Source organism: Bufo gargarizans, chromosome 2 (genome assembly GCF_014858855.1).
Source record: "Bufo gargarizans isolate SCDJY-AF-19 chromosome 2, ASM1485885v1, whole genome shotgun sequence".
NCBI classification, from domain to species: Eukaryota; Metazoa; Chordata; class Amphibia; order Anura; family Bufonidae; genus Bufo; species Bufo gargarizans.
Window position 1 is genome coordinate 24357520 of NC_058081.1, and position 19482 is coordinate 24377001.

Sequence of the window (19482 nt, forward strand, 5' to 3'; positions counted from 1 at the left end):
ATGTATAAATTGTAGCATGTGAGCAAAATTCTTCAGTTTAAATCACTGCGCTGCACATTTACACGTCCAATATTCTGAGACGACATTAGGTGCATGAGACGAGAGGTATTTCCTTTTAAATGACTATGTAGTTATACAAGTGCCACACCAGTCAGATATCTGCTGCTTGGAAATGACATGCCACTGTTGCCCATGGGCTGTACATCTAGTATTGTAGATCAGCCCTATGTACATTAATTAAGATGAGCTGTACTTCTAGAAACAGCTCATGGATAAGACTGGCAGAATTTATTTTATAATCCCTAAAGGAATGTTATCAGAAGATTATTGTTTAAATAATGATTTTATGTGTTTTCCGAGACGTAAATACTGATGACCAATCCTCTGGGTAGCTCATCATTATCTAATTGGTTGAGGTTTGACACCAAGGAATCCCGCAGATCAGCTGTTCGAGAAGGCCGCCGCACTCGCAGTGGCCAAACAAAATATAATTTTCTCATGACACAATTCCTTTAATTTCTGTGATATAGGTTATGATGATATAAGCAGGGTGGGGAAGTGCAGACTTAGCAGTTGGTGCCTGAAGATCAAACTCCCTCTACCACATAGAAAAAGGCACCAGTATTATAAATGTCACATGCAGTGTCGGACTGGGGTGCCTAGGGCCCACCAGTAACATTTATTTTAGGGGCCCACCATACGGATACATTCAAATATTACCTGCTCACACAGCAGCAAGATGCTACCAGATGATTGAATATGGGGGTCCCTGCAGCATCTTTGAGAAGCTCGGTCCTGGGGAAAGGATGATACTGGCTAGTTTTCCTCTATACCTAGAAATCATCTCAGCTCTGATTGTGTCTATGTTAAAAAACTGGGGAGTTTCTTTAATAATAACGTTTTTTTTTAAATATGAACATAGGCTGGTTGAGGTGCTGTACATTGAATATACGTATGTAGTGCAGTAAGTTTACTATGTTATGTGCCACTTGTGCAGGGGGTGGGAGACTAGGGGCCCACTTTGATCAGGGGCCCACCGGAGGTTTTACTTGTTTCCCTGTAGGCCAGTCCAAGCCTGGGCAAACGTTAATTTGAGGGCTTGATGTTACTACTCTGGATGCATAGACTTCAATGGACAATGAAATCCCTAAGATGAAGATTGGTCTGATAGGAGAAGGTGATGAGGGCCGCAATGTACAGCAAGTTGGTGACAGTAAGTGCCTTGATTGGGCACAACTGATCGTGGCTAATATTGGCCACCCAAGTAGTAATTTCAACTCTCTCTGCAACAACCACACTCTCTCCACTTTGATTGGCAGGGCCAGGCAGTGACAACATCATCTCCACTAAGGGACTGTTAAGTGAATTGCAGTCAAGAATTCTGCTAACATGTCATCATATTGTGTTGAACCAAATTCAAGGTAAGGGTAAGCAACGTCTGTATGTACTGTACACCTCTCAATGCAAGCACATTTTTTGTAATTATAGAACATTTTTCTTCCTCTCTTCAGGATGATGAACATGTCCATTACCAAAGAATTCCAAATTGTGGCATTTTCTAGTGATGGTATGAGGCAGCCATTTTTGTTTGTTTTCTTCTTTGCCGTTTACTTAATTGGTATTCTTGGAAATCTCCTTATCTTTGTGGTCATTGTAGCAGACAGACATCTGCACACCCCCATGTACGTCTTCCTATGTAACCTGTCTTCTGTAGATATCAGTTACATGAATATTACCCTTCCAAAACTAATGTACATTCTTCTATCGGGGGACAACTCAATATCTTTTATACAATGCTTTACTCAACTGTACTTCTACAATTTCATTGTTGGTACGGAGATTATTTTGCTGTCAGTCATGGCTTATGATCGGTACGTGGCTATTTGTAAACCTTTACACTATCATCTCATCATGAAAAGGAAGAACATCATCCTGCTATTGTGTACAAATTGGTTATCGGGATGTTTGAACTCCTTACTTTTGATTTGCCTCGCCTCAAGATTGTCCTTTTGCCGTTCCTTAAAGATTCATCACTTTTATTGTGACGCAAAAGCTTTAGTAAAAATTTCATGTCCCTCCAATTCCTTCAAAGTAATACTTAACCTTGAATCTCTACTATTTGGGCCAGTTCCATTTATGATTGGCTTGTTGTCCTATATACAGATCATTCGAGCCATAATGCAAATAAAGTCAACTAATAGTAGAAGAAAAGCTTTCTCCACCTGTACATCTCATCTGACTGTTCTCAGCATCTTCTATGGAACAGTTATTTGCACATATATGACCCCAGTCTCTGAGAATTCGGAAATTTTTGATCAAATATTCTCAGTATTATACACGGCAGTGACTCCCATGTTAAACCCGCTAATATACAGTCTTCGAAATAAAGATGTAAAAAATGCAATTTATCTTCTTCTATCGCACAAATAAATTAAAAGTCTAGGCTATTTTTTCTTTTGTACCAAGACCTTGGAGGCTTTTAAAGAGATTTTTCCAGGAGTAAAATATTGATTACCTGGTAGCTCATCAATATCAGATCTGCGAGGGTCTAACAACCGGCACTGTCACCAATCACCTGTTTGAAAATGCCATTGTGCTCTGGTAAGTGCTATGTTCTTCTCACTAGAGATGTCCCGAACTATTCGCCGGCGAACAGTTCCCGGCGAATATCGCATGTTCGTGTTCGCCGCGGCGGGCGAACATATGCGATGTCGGTCTGCATCCTATACATCATCATTGAGCAAACTTTGACCCTGTACCTCACAGTCAGCAGACACATACCAGCCAATCAGCATACTCTCCCTCCCAGACCCTCCCACCGACTATCAAAAAGTAAGGACAGCATCCATCTTAGATTAATTCTGAAGCTGCAGTGTCACAAAGTTGTAATCGCAATGCGATTAATACAGGTTATATTAATCACATTGCGATTACAACTTAGAGCTGGGTTCCTAATTGTTATATTGATAGAATATAACGAAGATTGAGAATATAGTGCTATGTTCGTTGTCAATTCTAGCAATACAACCATTAGGAACTCAGATCTAAGTTGTATTCGCAATGCGAATAATGCAGGTTATATTTATCGCATTGCGAATTCAACTTAGAGCTAAGTTCCTAATGGTTGTATTGCTAGAATTGACGAATATAACGAATATAACACTATATTCTCAATCTTCGTTATATTCTAGCAATATAACCATTAGGAACCCAGCAGCTCTAAGTTGAATTTGCAATGCGATTAATATAAACTGCATTAATCGCATTGCGATTACAACTTTCTCAAATCTGACAGTACATTCTAGCATGGAGCCGTTCCCATGGTGATGGGGATGCTCCAAGAGCACGGAAGTCGGAAGAAGCTCTAAGTTGAAATCGCAATGCGATTTATAGAACTTGAATTAATCGCATTGCGATTTCAACTTAGAACTTCTGCCGACTTCTGTGCTCATGGAGCGTCCCCATCACCATGGGAACGGCTCCATGCTAGAATGTACTGTCGGATTTGAGAAAGTTGAAATCGCAATGCGATTAATTCAAGTTCTATAAATCGCATTGCGATTTCAACTTACCACACTCTCTGTCAACTACGTAATTTTCCATGGGAGTTTTGCCATGGATCCCCCTCCGGCATGCCACAGTCCAGGTGTTAGTCCCCTTGAAACAACTTTTCCATCACTATTGTGGCCACAAAGAGTCCCTGTGGGTTTTCAAATTCGCCTGCCTATTGAAGTCTATTGCGGTTCGCCCGGTTCGCACGTTCGCGAACATTTGAAAATTTTATGTTCGCGACATCTCTACTCCATACAGTACAACAAGCACCTTGTGCAGTGGCTGTGCTTGGTATCGCAGCCCAAGCCCATTCACTAGATAAATAGGCCAGGTGACCAATGAACATGATGACCCTGGCCTAGGAAGAGGCTGCAATGCTCTTCAGAGTACCACAGCCAGGAGTCAGTTCCCCACCAATCAGATATTTATAACCTATCCCAGTGATGGCTAAACTCCGGCACTCCAGCTGTGGTGAAACTACAACTCCCAGCATGCTAAATTCATTTCTGTGGAGTTCTGAGAACAGCCAAGCAATTGTGCATCTTGGGTGTTGTAGTTTTACCACAGCTGGAGGTTAGCCATCACAGACCTACCCTGATTAGAGATGAGCCAATCAAAGCTGACAAAGTGGAATTCAATACGAATTTCATGAAAAATTTGATTCGCACCGAAGCCGAATTTCCTCGCACTTCGTGGTAACGAATCACGTTTTTTCCTAAAATGGCTGCTGCACGAGTGAGGACATGGAGAAAGGAACTCTGGTAAGGAGGGATCACCCAGATTGACATGCATGCATGCAGCCAATCAGCAGCCAGCCAGCCCTGTGATGTTATATCTCTATTTATAGCGGCAGCCATCTTAGATTCTCCCATTTACCAGTGTACTGAGTGCAGGAAGAGATGTCTGCAGGCGCTAGGGACAGTGTTAGAAAAATTTCATTTAATTGTGCAGAAAAAGTGATTTACCAGTGCAGGGAAAGATTATTTAAGGTGTAGGGAAAGGATAGGGAGGAATTATTCCACAGCGTTTTTGTTGAACAGGGTTCAGTAGGGGATGTTACAGCCTGGGTAATAGTAACAATCCCATTACATCTTGCTGCACTGACTGAGAATCCAAATTTCCATTATACAGCTCTGTAATTCCAGCAAACCATTCCTATTTGGGTGCAAGTGCGGTTTGATACAGCCAGTAGCAGGTATTATTACAAGGAAATATTTCTATATCTTATTTGCCCTTTTGCTGTGCAGTTATATGTACTAAAGCATTTTTTGGCTTGTATTAGTGGGAAAAAAGGGCTTATTAGTCGTTGTGTGTTAAAGTGCGAAAATGACAGCCCTTTTTGGCGTGTATTAATGGCAAAAGTAAAATATATTTGCTGGTCAGTGGTGCAGTCATCTGATCTAAATCAATTTTTTTGCAGTGTATTAATAGCAAAACAAAAATATATTTGCCGTTTAGCGATGCAGTTACCGTATATGTTTTAAAGCCTTTTGTGGCGTGATTTTCCGTAAAAAAAAAAAATATAATTGCTGTTATCTTTTCTGAGGCCATTTTTGCCGTGTATTAGTGGCAAAACCAAAGTGTATTTGCTGATTAATTACCATTTTAAAGCCTTTTGTGGAGTGTATTACCAAAAAAATTATAATAATAATTGCCGGTTAGCGGTGCAGTTATCCGTTTTAAAGCCATTTTTGCCGTGTAATAGTGTCAAACCAAACATATATTTGACGGTCAGCAGTGCTGTTATCAGTTCTAAAGCCATTATTTCTGTGTATTAGTGGCAAAACCAAAATAGATTTGCTGATTAGCGGTGCAGTTACTGTATATGTTTTAAAGCCTTTTATGGCGTCAGCGGTGCAGTTTTCTGTTTTAAAGCCATTTTTGCCGTGTATTTGTGGCATAGTGGCAAGCAAAAATTATATTTGACGGTCAGCAGTGCTGTTATCTGTTGTAAAGCCATTTTTGCTGTGTATTAGTGGCAAAACCAAAATATATTTGCTATTTAGCGGTGCCGTTAGCATGTATGTCTTAGGGCTCTTTCACACCTGCGTTCTTTTCTTCCGGCATAGAGTTCCGTCGTCGGGGCTCTATGCCGGAAGAATCCTGATCAGTTTTATCCTAATGCATTCTGAATGGAGAGAAATCCGTTCAGGATGCATCAGGATGTCTTCCGTTCCGGACCGGAACGTTTTTTGGCCGGAGAAAATACCGCAGCATGCTGCGCTTTTTGCTCCGGCCAAAAATCCTGAAGACTTGCCGCAAGGCCGGATCCGGAATTAATGCCCATTGAAAGGCATTGATCCGGATCCGGCCTTAAGCTAAACGTCGTTTCGGTGCATTGCCGGATCCGACGTTTAGCTTTTTCTGAATGGTTACCATGGCTGCCGGGATGCTAAAGTCCTGGCAGCCATGGTAAAGTGTAGTGGGGAGCGGGGGAGCAGCATACTTACAGTCCGCGCGGCTCCCAGGCCGCTCCAGAGTGACGTCAGGGCGCCCCAAGCGCATGGATCACGTGATCGCATGGCACGTCATCCATGCGCATGGGGCGCTCTGACGTCATTCTGGAGTGCCCCGGGAGCCGCACGGACTGTAAGTATACCGCTCCTCCGCTCCCCACTACTACTATGGCAACCAGGACTTTAATAGCGTCCTGGCTGCCATAGTAACACTGAAAGCATTTTGAAGACGGATCCGTCTTCAAATGCTTTCAGTTCACTTGCGTTTTTCCGGATCCGGCGTGTAATTCCGGCAAGTGGAGTACACGCCGGATCCGGACAACGCAAGTGTGAAAGAGGCCTTAAAGCGTTTTGTGTCGTGTGTTACCATAAAGAGAAAAAAATATAATTGCCAGTCAGTGGTGCAGTTATCTGTTTAAAAGCTATTTTTGCTATGTATTAGTGACAATATATTTGACGTTCAGCGGTGCAGTTACCGTATATATTTTAAAGACTTTTGTGGCGTGTATTACCGTAAAAAGATAAAATATATTTGACGCTCAGCGGTGCAGTTATCTGTTTAAAGCAATTTTTGCTGTGTATTAGTGTCAAACCAAAAATATATTTGCCGTTTAGCAGTGCAGTTATATGTTTTAAAGCCATTGTTGCCGTGTATTAGTGGCAAACCAAAAATATTTTGGCAGCTCAGCGGTGCAGTTATCTGTTCTAAATCCTTTTGTGTTTAACCGTAAAAATAAAAAAATTATTTGCCGCTCAGTGGTGCAGTTTAGTGATGAGCGGCAGGGGCAATATTCGAATTCGCGATATTTCGCACACTGTGAATGGAATCTTGTGAGTATATCTCTTCCTTGTGGTTTTAAAACACAGTGGCAGTACTTCACCATATGGAGTTTCTATTTGCACCCAGCAGGCACTTGTAGATCTGAGGAGGATTTTTTCACATCTTGTGAACCTGGTGAAAACCTAGTCTTTCCCTTTAAATCCGAGGAGAGAAGTTTGCAGAAGAAAAGAGGAAGGAGAAAAAAATTAATAAAAATTATATTCTTTTGGCAGCACAGTCTCTTTTTTTGATTGAACTTTGGTTAAGTGACAAAAACCCACATCACTATTTGTGACTTGCAGCGCCGAGGATTTACCGTAAGATAACTAGAGACATTTTCCTTTGTATTTTTGAACATAAAATGCATAAAAATAAAAAAATAATAATCTTGATCTAGGAGGAGGAGGTCCATATGGAGTAGGGGGTTGAGGAGGCTGTGGATGTGGCGGTGTAGGTGGAAGCGGCGGTGGAGAAGGAGGTAGCCAACACTGTTTTTTTTTTTTTTTCAAATTTGGGTACACCCCAAAACATTGGGAAATATAAAAAATAAAGTGCGGTGGAGTACAACAATGGCTGGGTGAGGCCAGTATATATCTCTATTCTGCACAAGGTATGGAAAAGTCCTATAGGATCCCTGCCTGGTTCATTTTAATGAACGTGAGCTTGTCCACATTGGCTGTGGACAGGCGGCTGCGCTTGTCTGTGATAACGCCCCCTGCCATGCTAAACACACGTTCAGACAATACACTGACTGCAGGGCAGGCCAGCACCTCCAAGGCGTAAAGGGCAAGCTCAGGCCATGTGCCCAATTTGGAGACCCAGAAGTTGAAGGGGGCAGACCCCTCAGTACGTGTAGGCGTGTGCACACATACTGCTCCACCATGTTGCTGAAATGCTGCCTCCTGCTAAGACGTTCCATATCAGCTGGTAGTGCTGGTTGTTGTGGCGTGCTGACAAAGCTTTTCCACATTTCGGCCATGCTAACCCTGCCTTCTCAAGTGCTGGTGGTGCCCCAGCTGCGTTGGCGACCTCTTTCTCCTCCTCGGCCTTCGCCTTGTGCTTCCACGGTGCCCCCCGCTGTCAGGTGGGAATGCCATCAGCAGCACGTCTACCAGTGTAATGATCATGCTCCAGTGACGGAATTAAGGATGGTACGTTGTCCTTGTAATGGGGATCCAGCAGCGTGGCCACCAAGTAATCAGCACAAGTCAGAATGTGGCCAACTCGGCAGTCTGCAGCAGACTGCAGCAGGCCGAGACTGCAGCAGAAGAGGAAGCAGGCGGAGCCAGAGGACTTTCTTGGTTTTTGAGGTGTCTACTCCACTGCAGCTTTTGTTTTGCACTTTAATGCCTGGTCATGCAGGTTGTGCTTAGGTTTAGAACGTTTATGCCTCGCTTCAGGCTCTGATTGCACAGCGTGCAAACCACTCATGTCTTGTCGTCAGTACAATGTCTGATGAACTGCTACGCCAGGGAACACCTTGGAGCTGGTTTTGGTGTGCTCGGTGCCTTGGAGCGGTGGGCAGTAGCAGGCGTATTGTCTAGGGGTCCCTGCTCCCTCTTCTGCTGTGCTGGTGGCTCTGTGCGACCACCGCCTCTCCCTCCAAACTACACAGGTCACTCGCATGGCCTTGATTCCATGTGGGGTCGAGGACCTCATCGTCCTCCACATCATCTTTCACCCAGTCTTCACCCCTGCCCTCCTTCTCGGTCTGCACACTGCAGAAAGCTGCAGCAGTTGGCACCTGTGTTTCGTCATAATCCGAGACGTGCTGCTATGGTCCTCCCATGTTCTCATCCTGAAACATAACTGGTTGGGCATCAGTGCACTCAATCTCTTCCACTTCTAGGGCAGGGCTATGTGGCTGGCCCTGGGAAACCCTGCTAGCAGAGTCATCAGAAAGCAGAAGAGACTGCTGCATGACTTGGGACTCAGACTGCTTGGCTGATTTGCAAGGGGGTGAGGTGAAAGACTGAATGGCCATGGGCTGCAGGTGCCAACTCTGATCTTTCAGCAGGAGACTGGGTGGGAGACAATGTGAAGGAACTGGAGGCACTGTCAGTCTCACAATCTACTATCGCCTGTTCTTGTTCTGGCCTCACCATTCGTAGAGCCGCATTAGGCCCGACCAAATAACGCTGAAGGTTCTGCCGCCTATTCGCACCTGAGTAAGGTGTTTTACTTGTGCTTGTAGCTGGCACAGATCGACCACGTCCTCTCCCTGTAACAGGAGCTCCACCAACACCAGCAGCACCTCGATCGGGGCAATGTCCCTTATTTGACGCTCTCCGAATTCTTTGCATTCACCAACCAAGCTAACAGATGGATTATGTCCGGCGACTTTGTAACTGCCAATAGTCAACAATCTTGAGGTCAAACAACAGTGTGACAGGCCAATTTTATACAATTACTTCACAGTCACAATTTTTTTAAATTTGTCAACCTACAATGTAACCGCAGTATTGACTGGTTGTATTGGACTGTCACAAATGCAGCAAAGGCCCCAAATGTATTATCTTGCACAAAATTGGTGTTTTTTTAACCCAGAATATAACTGCAGTATTTAAAGCTTGTATTGGACTGTCACAAATGCAGCAAAGGCCCCAAATGTAGTGTCTTGCACAAAATGGGTGTTTTTTTAAAACCAGAATATAACAGCAGTATTTAACGTTTGTATTGGACTGTCACAAATGCAGCAAAAGACCCAAATGTAGTACCTAGGACAAAATAGGTGTTTTTTTAAAAACCAAATTTAACAGAAGTATTTAACACTTGAATAGGGCTGTCACAAATGCAGCAAAGGCCCTAAATGTAGGGTATGTTTTTTTTTAAAATTAGAATATAACTGCAGTATTTAAAGCTTGTATTGGACTGTCACAAATGCAGCAAAGGCCTCAAATGAAGCGTTCCCCCCCCAAAAAAAAAAATTTTGAAACCGGAATATAACAGCGGTATTTAACACTTGTTTTGGACTGTCACAAATGCAGCAAAGGCCCCAAATGCAGTATCTAGGACAAAATGGGTGTGTTTTTTTAAATCAGAATATAACTGCAGTATTTAAAGCTTGTATTGGACTGTCACAAATGCAGGAAAGGCCCCAAATGAAGCGTTTTCCCCCCCAATTTTTTTTTGAAACCAGAATATAACAGCGGTATTTAACACTTGTTTTGGACTGTCACAAATGCAGCAAAGGCCCCAAATGTAGTATCTTGCACAAAATTGGTGTTTTATTAAAATCAGAATATAACTGCAGTATCTAACGCTTGTATTGGTGGGGGAGCTGTGGAAGGCATTATGATGGGGGGGTCTGTGGATGGCATTATGATGGTGGGGGGGATCTGTGAATGGCATTATTATGATGGGGGGATCTGTGAATGGCATTATTATGATGGGGGGATCTGTGGATGGCACTGTGTCATCCACAGATCCCCCCATAACAATCCCATCCACAGATCCCCCATCATAATAATGCCATCCACATACCCCCCCACCATCATAATGCCATCCACAGACCCCCCCCATCATTATCCCATCCACAGATTCCTAGAGAGGGGCTGTATTAGGCGGGGAGAGCGGCGGGGCAGTGCAGGCACTGTAGTCTGGCCCCGCCGATCAGTATGTACTGTATTATAGGTAGTGTTAATCATCATATCTAAACTGAATAATGATGCGCTCCCCCTGTGTACCGTACTTACCAGTACACATGTCACGCTCCTGTAGTAAGCACTAGCAGCTAGCAGGCAGGCCGGACGGCCGTAACTCACGGAGGTCACATGCCTGCTCCGCCTGCTTCATTCATAAAGTTTTGGCCGCCCGGCCTGCCTGCTAGTGCTTACTACATGAGCGTGACATTTGTAACGGTAAGTAAGGTACACATGGGGAGCGCATCATTATTCAGTTTAGATATGATGATTAACACTACGTATAATACAGTACATACTAAGCGGCGGGGCCAGAGTACAGTGCCTGCATTGCCCCGCCGATTTCCCCGCCTACTACAGTCCCTTCTCACTAATACATCGCAGACTGCGATGTAAATTGCCAGCATTCGCCCCATATGACTTTCCCCCCACTTTTGGAGGGGGGGGGGGCGTCTTATGGGGCGAAAAATACGGTATTAAACAAACACCAGCTTGGGCAAAAAATAATATTTGGCAGCATTTGCTGCAGATGTCATTATGAGATACACCCTTTAAATACAGGGGTTATATTCAGATATTTGAAAAATACCGCCAATTTGTGCACAAATCTTTAATTGCTGCTTAGTGTGGGTCAGGCCGTGTGAGATACACCATGTATATACCGGCCTTATATTCTTCTATTAATAAAACAACCTTTTTGGGGCAAAATACACAATTGTTGCGCCCTTACATCATCAAGAAGTTTGAAATTCCTTTTAAATACAGGGGTTTTATTCAGGTATTTGAAATGCAGCCATTTTTGGCAAACAAAATTAATTAAGGCATAGTATGGTTCAGGGCGTGTGAGATACACCCTTTAAATACAGGGGTTATATTCAGTTAAATGAAATACAGCCATTTTGTGCACAAATCTTTAATTGCGGCCTAGTGTAGGTCAGGCGTGTGAGATACACCATTTATATGCAGGAATTATATTCTTTTATTAATAAAAACATCCTTTATTGTGCAAAATACACAATTGTTGCGCCCTTGCAGTATTAATACGTTTGAAATTCCAGGGTTATATACTGCTGTCTTATTCAGTTATTAAACAAACACCCGCTTGTTAAAAAAAATTAAAAAAATTGGCAGCCTTTGCTGCAGTTGTCACTGTGAGATACACCCTTTATATACAGGGGTTATATTTAGTTAATTGAAATACAGCCATTTTGGGCATAAATCTTTAATTGCGGCCTAGTGTGGGTCAGGGCGTGTGAAGTAAACCCTTTATACACAGAGGTTATATTCTGTTTTTTAAAATACAGCCATTTTGGGCATAAATCTTTAATTGTGGCCTAGAGTGGGTCAGGGCGTGTGAGATAAACCCTTTATATACAGGGATTCTATTCAAGTATTTGAAATACAGCAATTTTGGGCATAAATCTTTAATTGCGGCCAAGTGTGGGTCAGGGCGTGTGAGATACACCCTTTATATACAGAGGTTATATTCAGTTATTTGAAAAAACAGCAATTTTGGGCATAAATCTTTAATTGCGGCCTAGTGTGAATCAGGGCGTGTGAGATAAAGCCTTTATATCCAAGGGTACTATTCAGGTATTTGAAATACAGCCATTTTGGGCATAAATCTTTAATTGCGTCCTAGTGTGGGTCAGGGCGTGAGAGATACATCCTTAATAAACAGGGGATATATTCAGTTATTTGAAATACAGCCATTTTGGGCATAAATCTTTAATGGCGGCCCAGTGTGGGTCAGGGCGTGTGACATACACCCTTTATATACAGGGGTTCTATTCAGGTATTTGAAATACAGCAATTTTGGGCATAAATCTTTAATTGCGGCCAAGTGTGGGTCAGGGCGTGTTAGATTCACCCTTTATATACAGGGGTTATATTCAGTTATTTGGAATACAACCATTTTGGGCATAAATCTTTAATTGCGGCCTAGTGTGGGTCAGGGCGTGTGAGATACACCCTTTATATACAGGGGTTATATTCTGTTATTTGAAATATAGCCATTTTGGGACTAAATCTTTAATTGCGGCCTAGTGTGGGTCAGGACGTGTGAAATAAACCCTTTATATACAGGGGTTAAATTCAGTTATTTGAAATATAGCCATTTTGGGCATGAATCTTTAATTGTGGCCTAGTGTGGGTCAGGGCGTGTGAGATACACGCTTTATATACAGGGGTTATATTCAGTTATTTGAAATGCAGCCATTTTGAGCAAAAATATTTAATTGTGACCCAGTGTGGGTCAGGGCGTGTGAGATACACCCTTTATTTACAGGAGTTCTATTCAGGTATTTCAAATACAAACATTTTGGGCATAAATCTTTAATTCCGGACTAGTGTTGGCCAGGGCGTGTGAGATACACCCTTTATGTACAGGGGTTATATTTAATTATTTGAAATACAGCCATTTTTGGCATAAATCGTTAATTGCGGCCTAGTGTGGGTCAGGGCGTGTGAGATTCACCCTTTATTTACAGGGTTACTTTTCAGGTATTTGAAATACAGCCATTTTGGGCATAAATCTTTAAGTGCGGCATAGTTTGGGTCCGGGTATGTGAGATACACCCTTTAAATATAGGGGTTATATTCAGTTATTTGAAATACAGCCATTTTGGGACTAAATATTTAATTGCGCCATAGTTTGGGTCAGGGCGTGTGAGATACACCCTTTATATAAAGGGGTTATATTCAGTTTTGTGAAATACAGCCATTTTGGGCATAAATCTATAATTGTGGACTATTCTGGATCAGGGCGTATGAGATACACCCTTTATATACAGGGGTTATATTCAGTTATTTGAAATACAGCAATTTTGGCATAAATCTTTAATTGCGGCCTAGTGTGGGTCAGGGCGTGTGATATACACCCTTTATGTACAGGGGTTTTATTCAGGCATTTGAAATACAGACACTTTGGGCATAAATATTTAATTCTGGCCTAGTGTTGGCCAGGGCATGTGAGATACACCCTTTATATACAGGGGTTATTTTCAGTTATTTGAAATACAGCCATTTTGGGCATAAATCTTTAATTGCAGCCTAGTCTGGGTCAGGGTATGTGAGATACACCCTTTTTATTCATGGTTTATATTCTTCTATCAATAAAAATACACAATTGTTGTGCCCTTGCACTATCAAGACGCTTTCAATTCCAGGGTTATGTACTGCTGTCATATTCAGTTATAAAGAAAAAAAAAATACTTTGGGCCAAAAAAAGATTATTTGGCAGCCTTTGCTGCAGATGTCATTGTGAGATAAACCCTTTCTATACAGGGGTTATATTCAGTTAATTGAAATACAACCATTTTGTGCACAAATCTTTAATTGCGGCCTAATGTGGATCAGAGAGTGTGAGATACACCCTTTAAAAATAGGGGTTATATACAGTTATTTAAAATACAGCCATTTGGGCCACAAATATTTAATTTCGGACTAGTGTGGGTCAGGGCATGTGAAATAAACCCTTTATTTACAGAGGTTATATTCTTCTATTAATAAAACAAACTCTTTTTTGGGCAAAATACACAATTGTATCGCCCTTGCAGTATCAAGTTTGAAATTCCAGGATTATATACTGCTGTCATATTCAGTTAATAAACAAACATCCATTTGGGCAAAAAAAAAATATTTGGCAGCCTTTGCTGCAGATGTCATTGTGAGATTTATATACAGGGGTTATATTCAGTAAATTGAAATACAGCCATTTTGTGCACAAATCTTTAATTGCGGCCTAGTGTGGGTCAGTGCGTGTGAGATACACTCTTTAAATACGGGGGTTAAATTTAGTTATTTGAAATACTGCCACAACTGTGATTTCGTAGTAAAGAGATCACAGAGAGGCACGGAGCATTATCAGTCATGTTAATACTCCGTGCCTCTGCAGTCTGCATCGGGTATTTGCACTCTTTCACGGAGCGGATGCCACGCACGGCATCCGCTCGTGTGAAACAGCACTTATTTGAAATACAGCCACTTTAGGCATAAATCTTTAATTGCGGCCTAGTGTGGGTCAGGGCGTGTGAGATACACCCTTTATATACAGGGGTTAAATTCAGTTATTTGAAATATAGCGATTTTGGGCATGAATCTTTAATTTCGGCCTAGTGTGGGTCAAGGCGTGTGAGATACACCCTTTATATACAGGGGTTATATTTAGTTATTTGAAATGCAACCATTTTGGGCATAAATCTTTAATTGCGGCCTAGTGTGGGTCATGGCTTGTGAGATACACCCTTTATATACAGGTATTATATTCAGTTATTTGGAATACTGGCATTTTGGGCATAAATCTTTCATTGCGGCCTAGTGTGGGTCAGGGCGAGTGAGATACACCCTTTATATGCAGAGGTCATATTCAGTTATTTGAACGACAGCCATTTTGGGCATAATTCTTTAATTGCGGCCTAGTTTGGGTCAGGGCGTGTGACATACACTCTTTATATCCAAGGGTTCTATTCAGGTATTTGAAATACAGCCGTTTTGGGCATAAATCTTTAATTGCATCCTAGTGTGGGTCAGAGCGTGAGAGATACACCCTTATTATACAGGGGATATATTCAGTTATTTGAAATACAGCCATTTTTGGCATAAATCTTTAATTGCGTATTGAGATACACTCTTTATATACAGGGGTTCTATTCAGGTATTAAAAATACAGCCAATTTGGGCATAAATCTTTAATTGTGGCCTAGAGTGGGTCAGGGCGTGTGAGATACACCCTTTATATACAGGGGTTTTATTCAGTTATTTGAAATACAGCCACTTTGGGCATAAATCTTTAATTTTGGGCTAGTGTGGGTAAGGTTGTGTGAGATACACCTTTTATATACAGAGGTTCTATTCATGTATTTGAAATACAGCCATTTTGGGCATAAATCATTAATTGCGGACTATTCTGAATCAGAGCGTGTGAGATACACCCTTTATATACAGAAGTAATATTCAGTTATTTTAAATACTGCCATTTTGGGCATAAATCTTTAATTGCGGCCTAGTGCTGTTCGGGGCGTTAGAGATACACTCTTTGTATACAAGGGTTATTTTCAGTTATTTTAAATACAGCTATTTTGGGGATAAATCTTTAATTTTAGCCTAGTGTGTGTCAGGGCTTGTGACATACACCCTTTATATAAAGGGGTTCTATTCAGGTATTTGAAATACAGCGATTTTGGGCATAAATCTTTAATTGCGTACTAGTGTTGGTCAGGGCGTGAGAAATACACTCTTTATATACAGGGGTTATATTCAGTTAATTGAAATACAGCCATTTTGTGCACAAATCTTTAATTGCGGCCTAGTGTGGCTTCATGGCATGTAAGATACACTCTTTAAATACAGGGGTTATATTTAGTTATTTAAAATGCAGCCATTTTGGGCACAAATCTTTAATTGCGGCCTAGTGTTGGTCAGGGCATGTGAAATACACCATTTATATACAGGGGTCATATTCTTTTATTAATAAAAACACCTTTTTTGTGCAAAATACACAATTGTTGCGCCCTTGCAGTATCAAGACGTTTGAAATTCAGGGTTATATACTGCTGTCATATTCAGTTATTAAAAAAAAAATTTTGGTCAAATTTTTTTATTTGGCAGCCTTTGCTTCAGATGTCATAATGAGATACACCCTTTATATACAGGGGTTATATTCAGTTAATTGAAATACAGCCATTTTGTGCACAAATCTTTAATTGCGGCCTAATGTGGTTTCAGGGCGTGTAAGATACACTCTTTAAATACAGGGGTTTTATTTAGTTATTTGGAATACAGCCATTTAGTGCACAAATCTATAATTGCGACCTAGTGTGGGTCAGGGCATGTGAAATGCACCATTTATATACAGGGGTTATATCCTTCTATTAATAAAACACCCTTTTTTGGGCAAAATACACAATTGTAGCGCCCTTACAGTATCAAGATGTTTTTAAATACCAGGGTTATATACTGCTGTCATATTAAGTTATTAAACAAACATCCGTTTGGGCAAAAAAATAATAATATTTGTCAGCCTTTGCTGCAGATGTCATTGTGAGATGCACCCTTTATATGCAAGGGTTATATTCAGTTAATTGAAATACAGCCATTTTGGGCACAAATCTTTAATTGTGGCCTAGTGTGGGTTAGGGCGTGTGAGATACACCCTTTATGTACAGATTTTATATTCTTCTATTAATAAAACACCCTTTTTTGTTCAAAATACACAATTGTTGCTCCCTGTGTGGTGATGTACCACTGCTATACCTATTAGACCGGTAAAACAAAATAAAAAATTGTCAGCTACATTTTCTGGTGAAATTCACCAATTTTTGGGTGTGAAGTACCACTGCCATACCTAGTAGACAGATTAAAAAAAAAATTGTCTGTTACATTTTTGGGTGAAATTCACAAATTTTGGGGTGTAATATACCCCTCCTCTACCTAGTTGACAGCTTAATAAATTTCAATAATTTTTCTTTTACATTTTCGGGTGACAATAAACAATTGTTTTCTGTCATAGATCCCAGCTCTACCAAGTAGACAGGTTAATACATTTCTGTTATTTTTTCTGTTACATTCTTGGGTTGACATTTTACAATTTTAGATGTGAATAAACCCCTGCACAGCATAGGTGACAGGTAATACAATTTCAGAAATTCTTCTTTAATTGATGAACTTTAACAAGTTGTACCACATTTGCGCTTCAATAATGTGTCCCACATTTCCGCTTTACTTTTTTGTGGCCCACATTTGCACTTCAATAATGTGTCCCACGTTTCCGCTTTACTCTTTTGGCCCACATTTGCGTTTCAATAATGTTTCCCACATTTCCGCTTTACTCTTTTGGCCCACATTTGCGCTTCAATAATGTGTCCCACATTTCCGCTTTACTCTTTTGGCCCACATTTGCGCTTCAATAATGTGTCCCACATTTCCGCTTTACTCTTTTGGCCCACATTTGCGCTTCTGTAATTTGTCCCACATTTGCACCTCAATAACTTTTCCCATATTTCCACTCGATCCCCAAAAAATTTATAAATTTATCTCCCATAAATTTGGTCTCTTTTTCTCATGATACCTCTCTGGCGTGAAACCCTGATTCGCCAAAAACCGCGATCAACATGGTAGGCTCAGAAAAGAACATCGAAAGTTGATAAAGAAGATATCCAAATAGATGGTGGATGTCACTGGGGCACCTCTACATAGGTGAAAGGAACATAAATTTAAAAAAATCGTCAATTACATTGTCAGGTGACATTTTTCAAATTTTGCCGGATAGAAACCCCTGCTCTGCATAGTTGACAGGGAATAAAGTTTAAGAAATTCTTCATTAATTGATGCGCGCCACATCCTTTCATTTAATGCTTAAACTTTAAAAAGTTGTCCCACTTTTACGCTTTAATACTTTGTCCCATATTTCCTCTCTATAATTTTAAATTTAAAAAAAAATAATCCTCCCTTGGATGTGGTCTCTCTTTCTCATGCTCCCTTTCCGGCCTGGAACCCTGATTCACCGCCACCCGTGATCACCATGGTAGGCGCATAAAATAACATCGAAAGTTGATAGAGCAGATATCAAATTGGATCGTGAACATCACGGGGATGCGCGACATGGTGGGGCAGTAAGTATGCACACGCCTACACGAACTGACTGACAGGGGTCAGCCCCTGCAACTTCTGGGTCTCCAAATTGGGCTCATGGCCTGAGCTTGCCCTTTACCCCTTGGAGGTGTGGGCCTGCCCTGCAGCCATTGTATTGTCTCTGAACTTGTGTTTAGCACGGCTGGAGGGGGTTATCACAGGTTGTATTTCCCAATGTTTTGGGGTGTACCCTATTTAATTTTTTTTTAGATAAATGTAAAACTATAAAGCAGTGTAGGCTACCACCTCTACCACCGCTTCCACCTACACCGCCACATCCACCTCCTCCTCAACCTCCTACTCCATATGGACCTCGTCCTCCAAGATCAAGATTATTATTTTTTATTTTTACATATTTTATGTTATTTAAATTAATTTCCCTATCCACATTTGTTTGCAGAGCACTTGCCATGCTCTTAACCACATTTTGATGCCATTTGCAGCCCTCTAGCCCTTTCCATTACATTTTTACAGCCATTTTAGTGCTCAAAAGTTCGGGCCCCCATTGACTTCAATGGAGTTTGGGTTCAAGTTCGGGTCAAGTTTAAGTCCCGAACTCAAACTTTTTTGTGAAGTTCGGCCGAACCTGTCGAACCCGAACATCCAGGTGTCCGCTCAACTCTAGTCTTCACCATAAAATCTTGTTTAAAAAAAAAACAAAAAAAAAACCTGTCATATCAGGTAATGCCACGTTCGTAACGACCTGCTCTATAAAAATGATGCATAATCTACCACCTCAGATGAACGCCGTAAAAAATAAAAATAAAAACTGAGCAAAAAACACATTTTTTTTTTTCATTTTACATAACAAAAAGTGTAATTCCATGCAATCAAAAATAAATATGTACCCCAAAATAGTACCAATCAGACCGTCATCCTTTCCTGCAAAAAATTAGCCCCTACATAAGACAATTGCCCAAAAGATAAAAAAGGCTTTCAGAAAATGTAGACACTAAAACATGATTTTTTTTTGTCAAAAATGCTTTTATAGTGTAAAACGGAAATAAATTAAATAAAGTAGACATATTCTGCATTTTCACATCCGTAATAACCTGTTCTATAAAAATATTATGTAACTTACCCCCTAAAGTCAACACTGTAAAAAATAAATAAAAAAAGTGCCAAAAAAATGTGTTATCTAGAGATGGCCTCGCAGTTCGCCCGGTGGTCGTTTCGCGATTCACCGAACATATGGAGATATTCGCGCCCACTATATTCTTTTACATTGTGAAGAACTTTGACCCATGACACATCTATCAGGTGGTACAGGACAGCCAATTTAGATGTTTCAGCACATGGACAAACCCCCTACCTTATAAATAAACCTGATCTGGCCGCCATTTTACATTCAGTGTTTTGCCAGTGTAGGGAGAGGTTGCTGTGT

At 41.1% G+C, this 19482-nt stretch overlaps 1 protein-coding gene across 1 annotated transcript; it reads left to right on the forward strand.

Moving 5' to 3' along the window:
• The first annotated feature begins 1512 nt into the window (after positions 1-1512).
• LOC122925539 (olfactory receptor-like protein OLF4) lies at positions 1513-2430 on the forward strand. Its single transcript, XM_044276898.1, has one exon. The coding sequence runs from the start codon at positions 1513-1515 to the stop codon at positions 2428-2430; it is 918 nt and encodes a 305-aa protein (XP_044132833.1).
• Positions 2431-19482: the final 17052 nt, after the last annotated feature.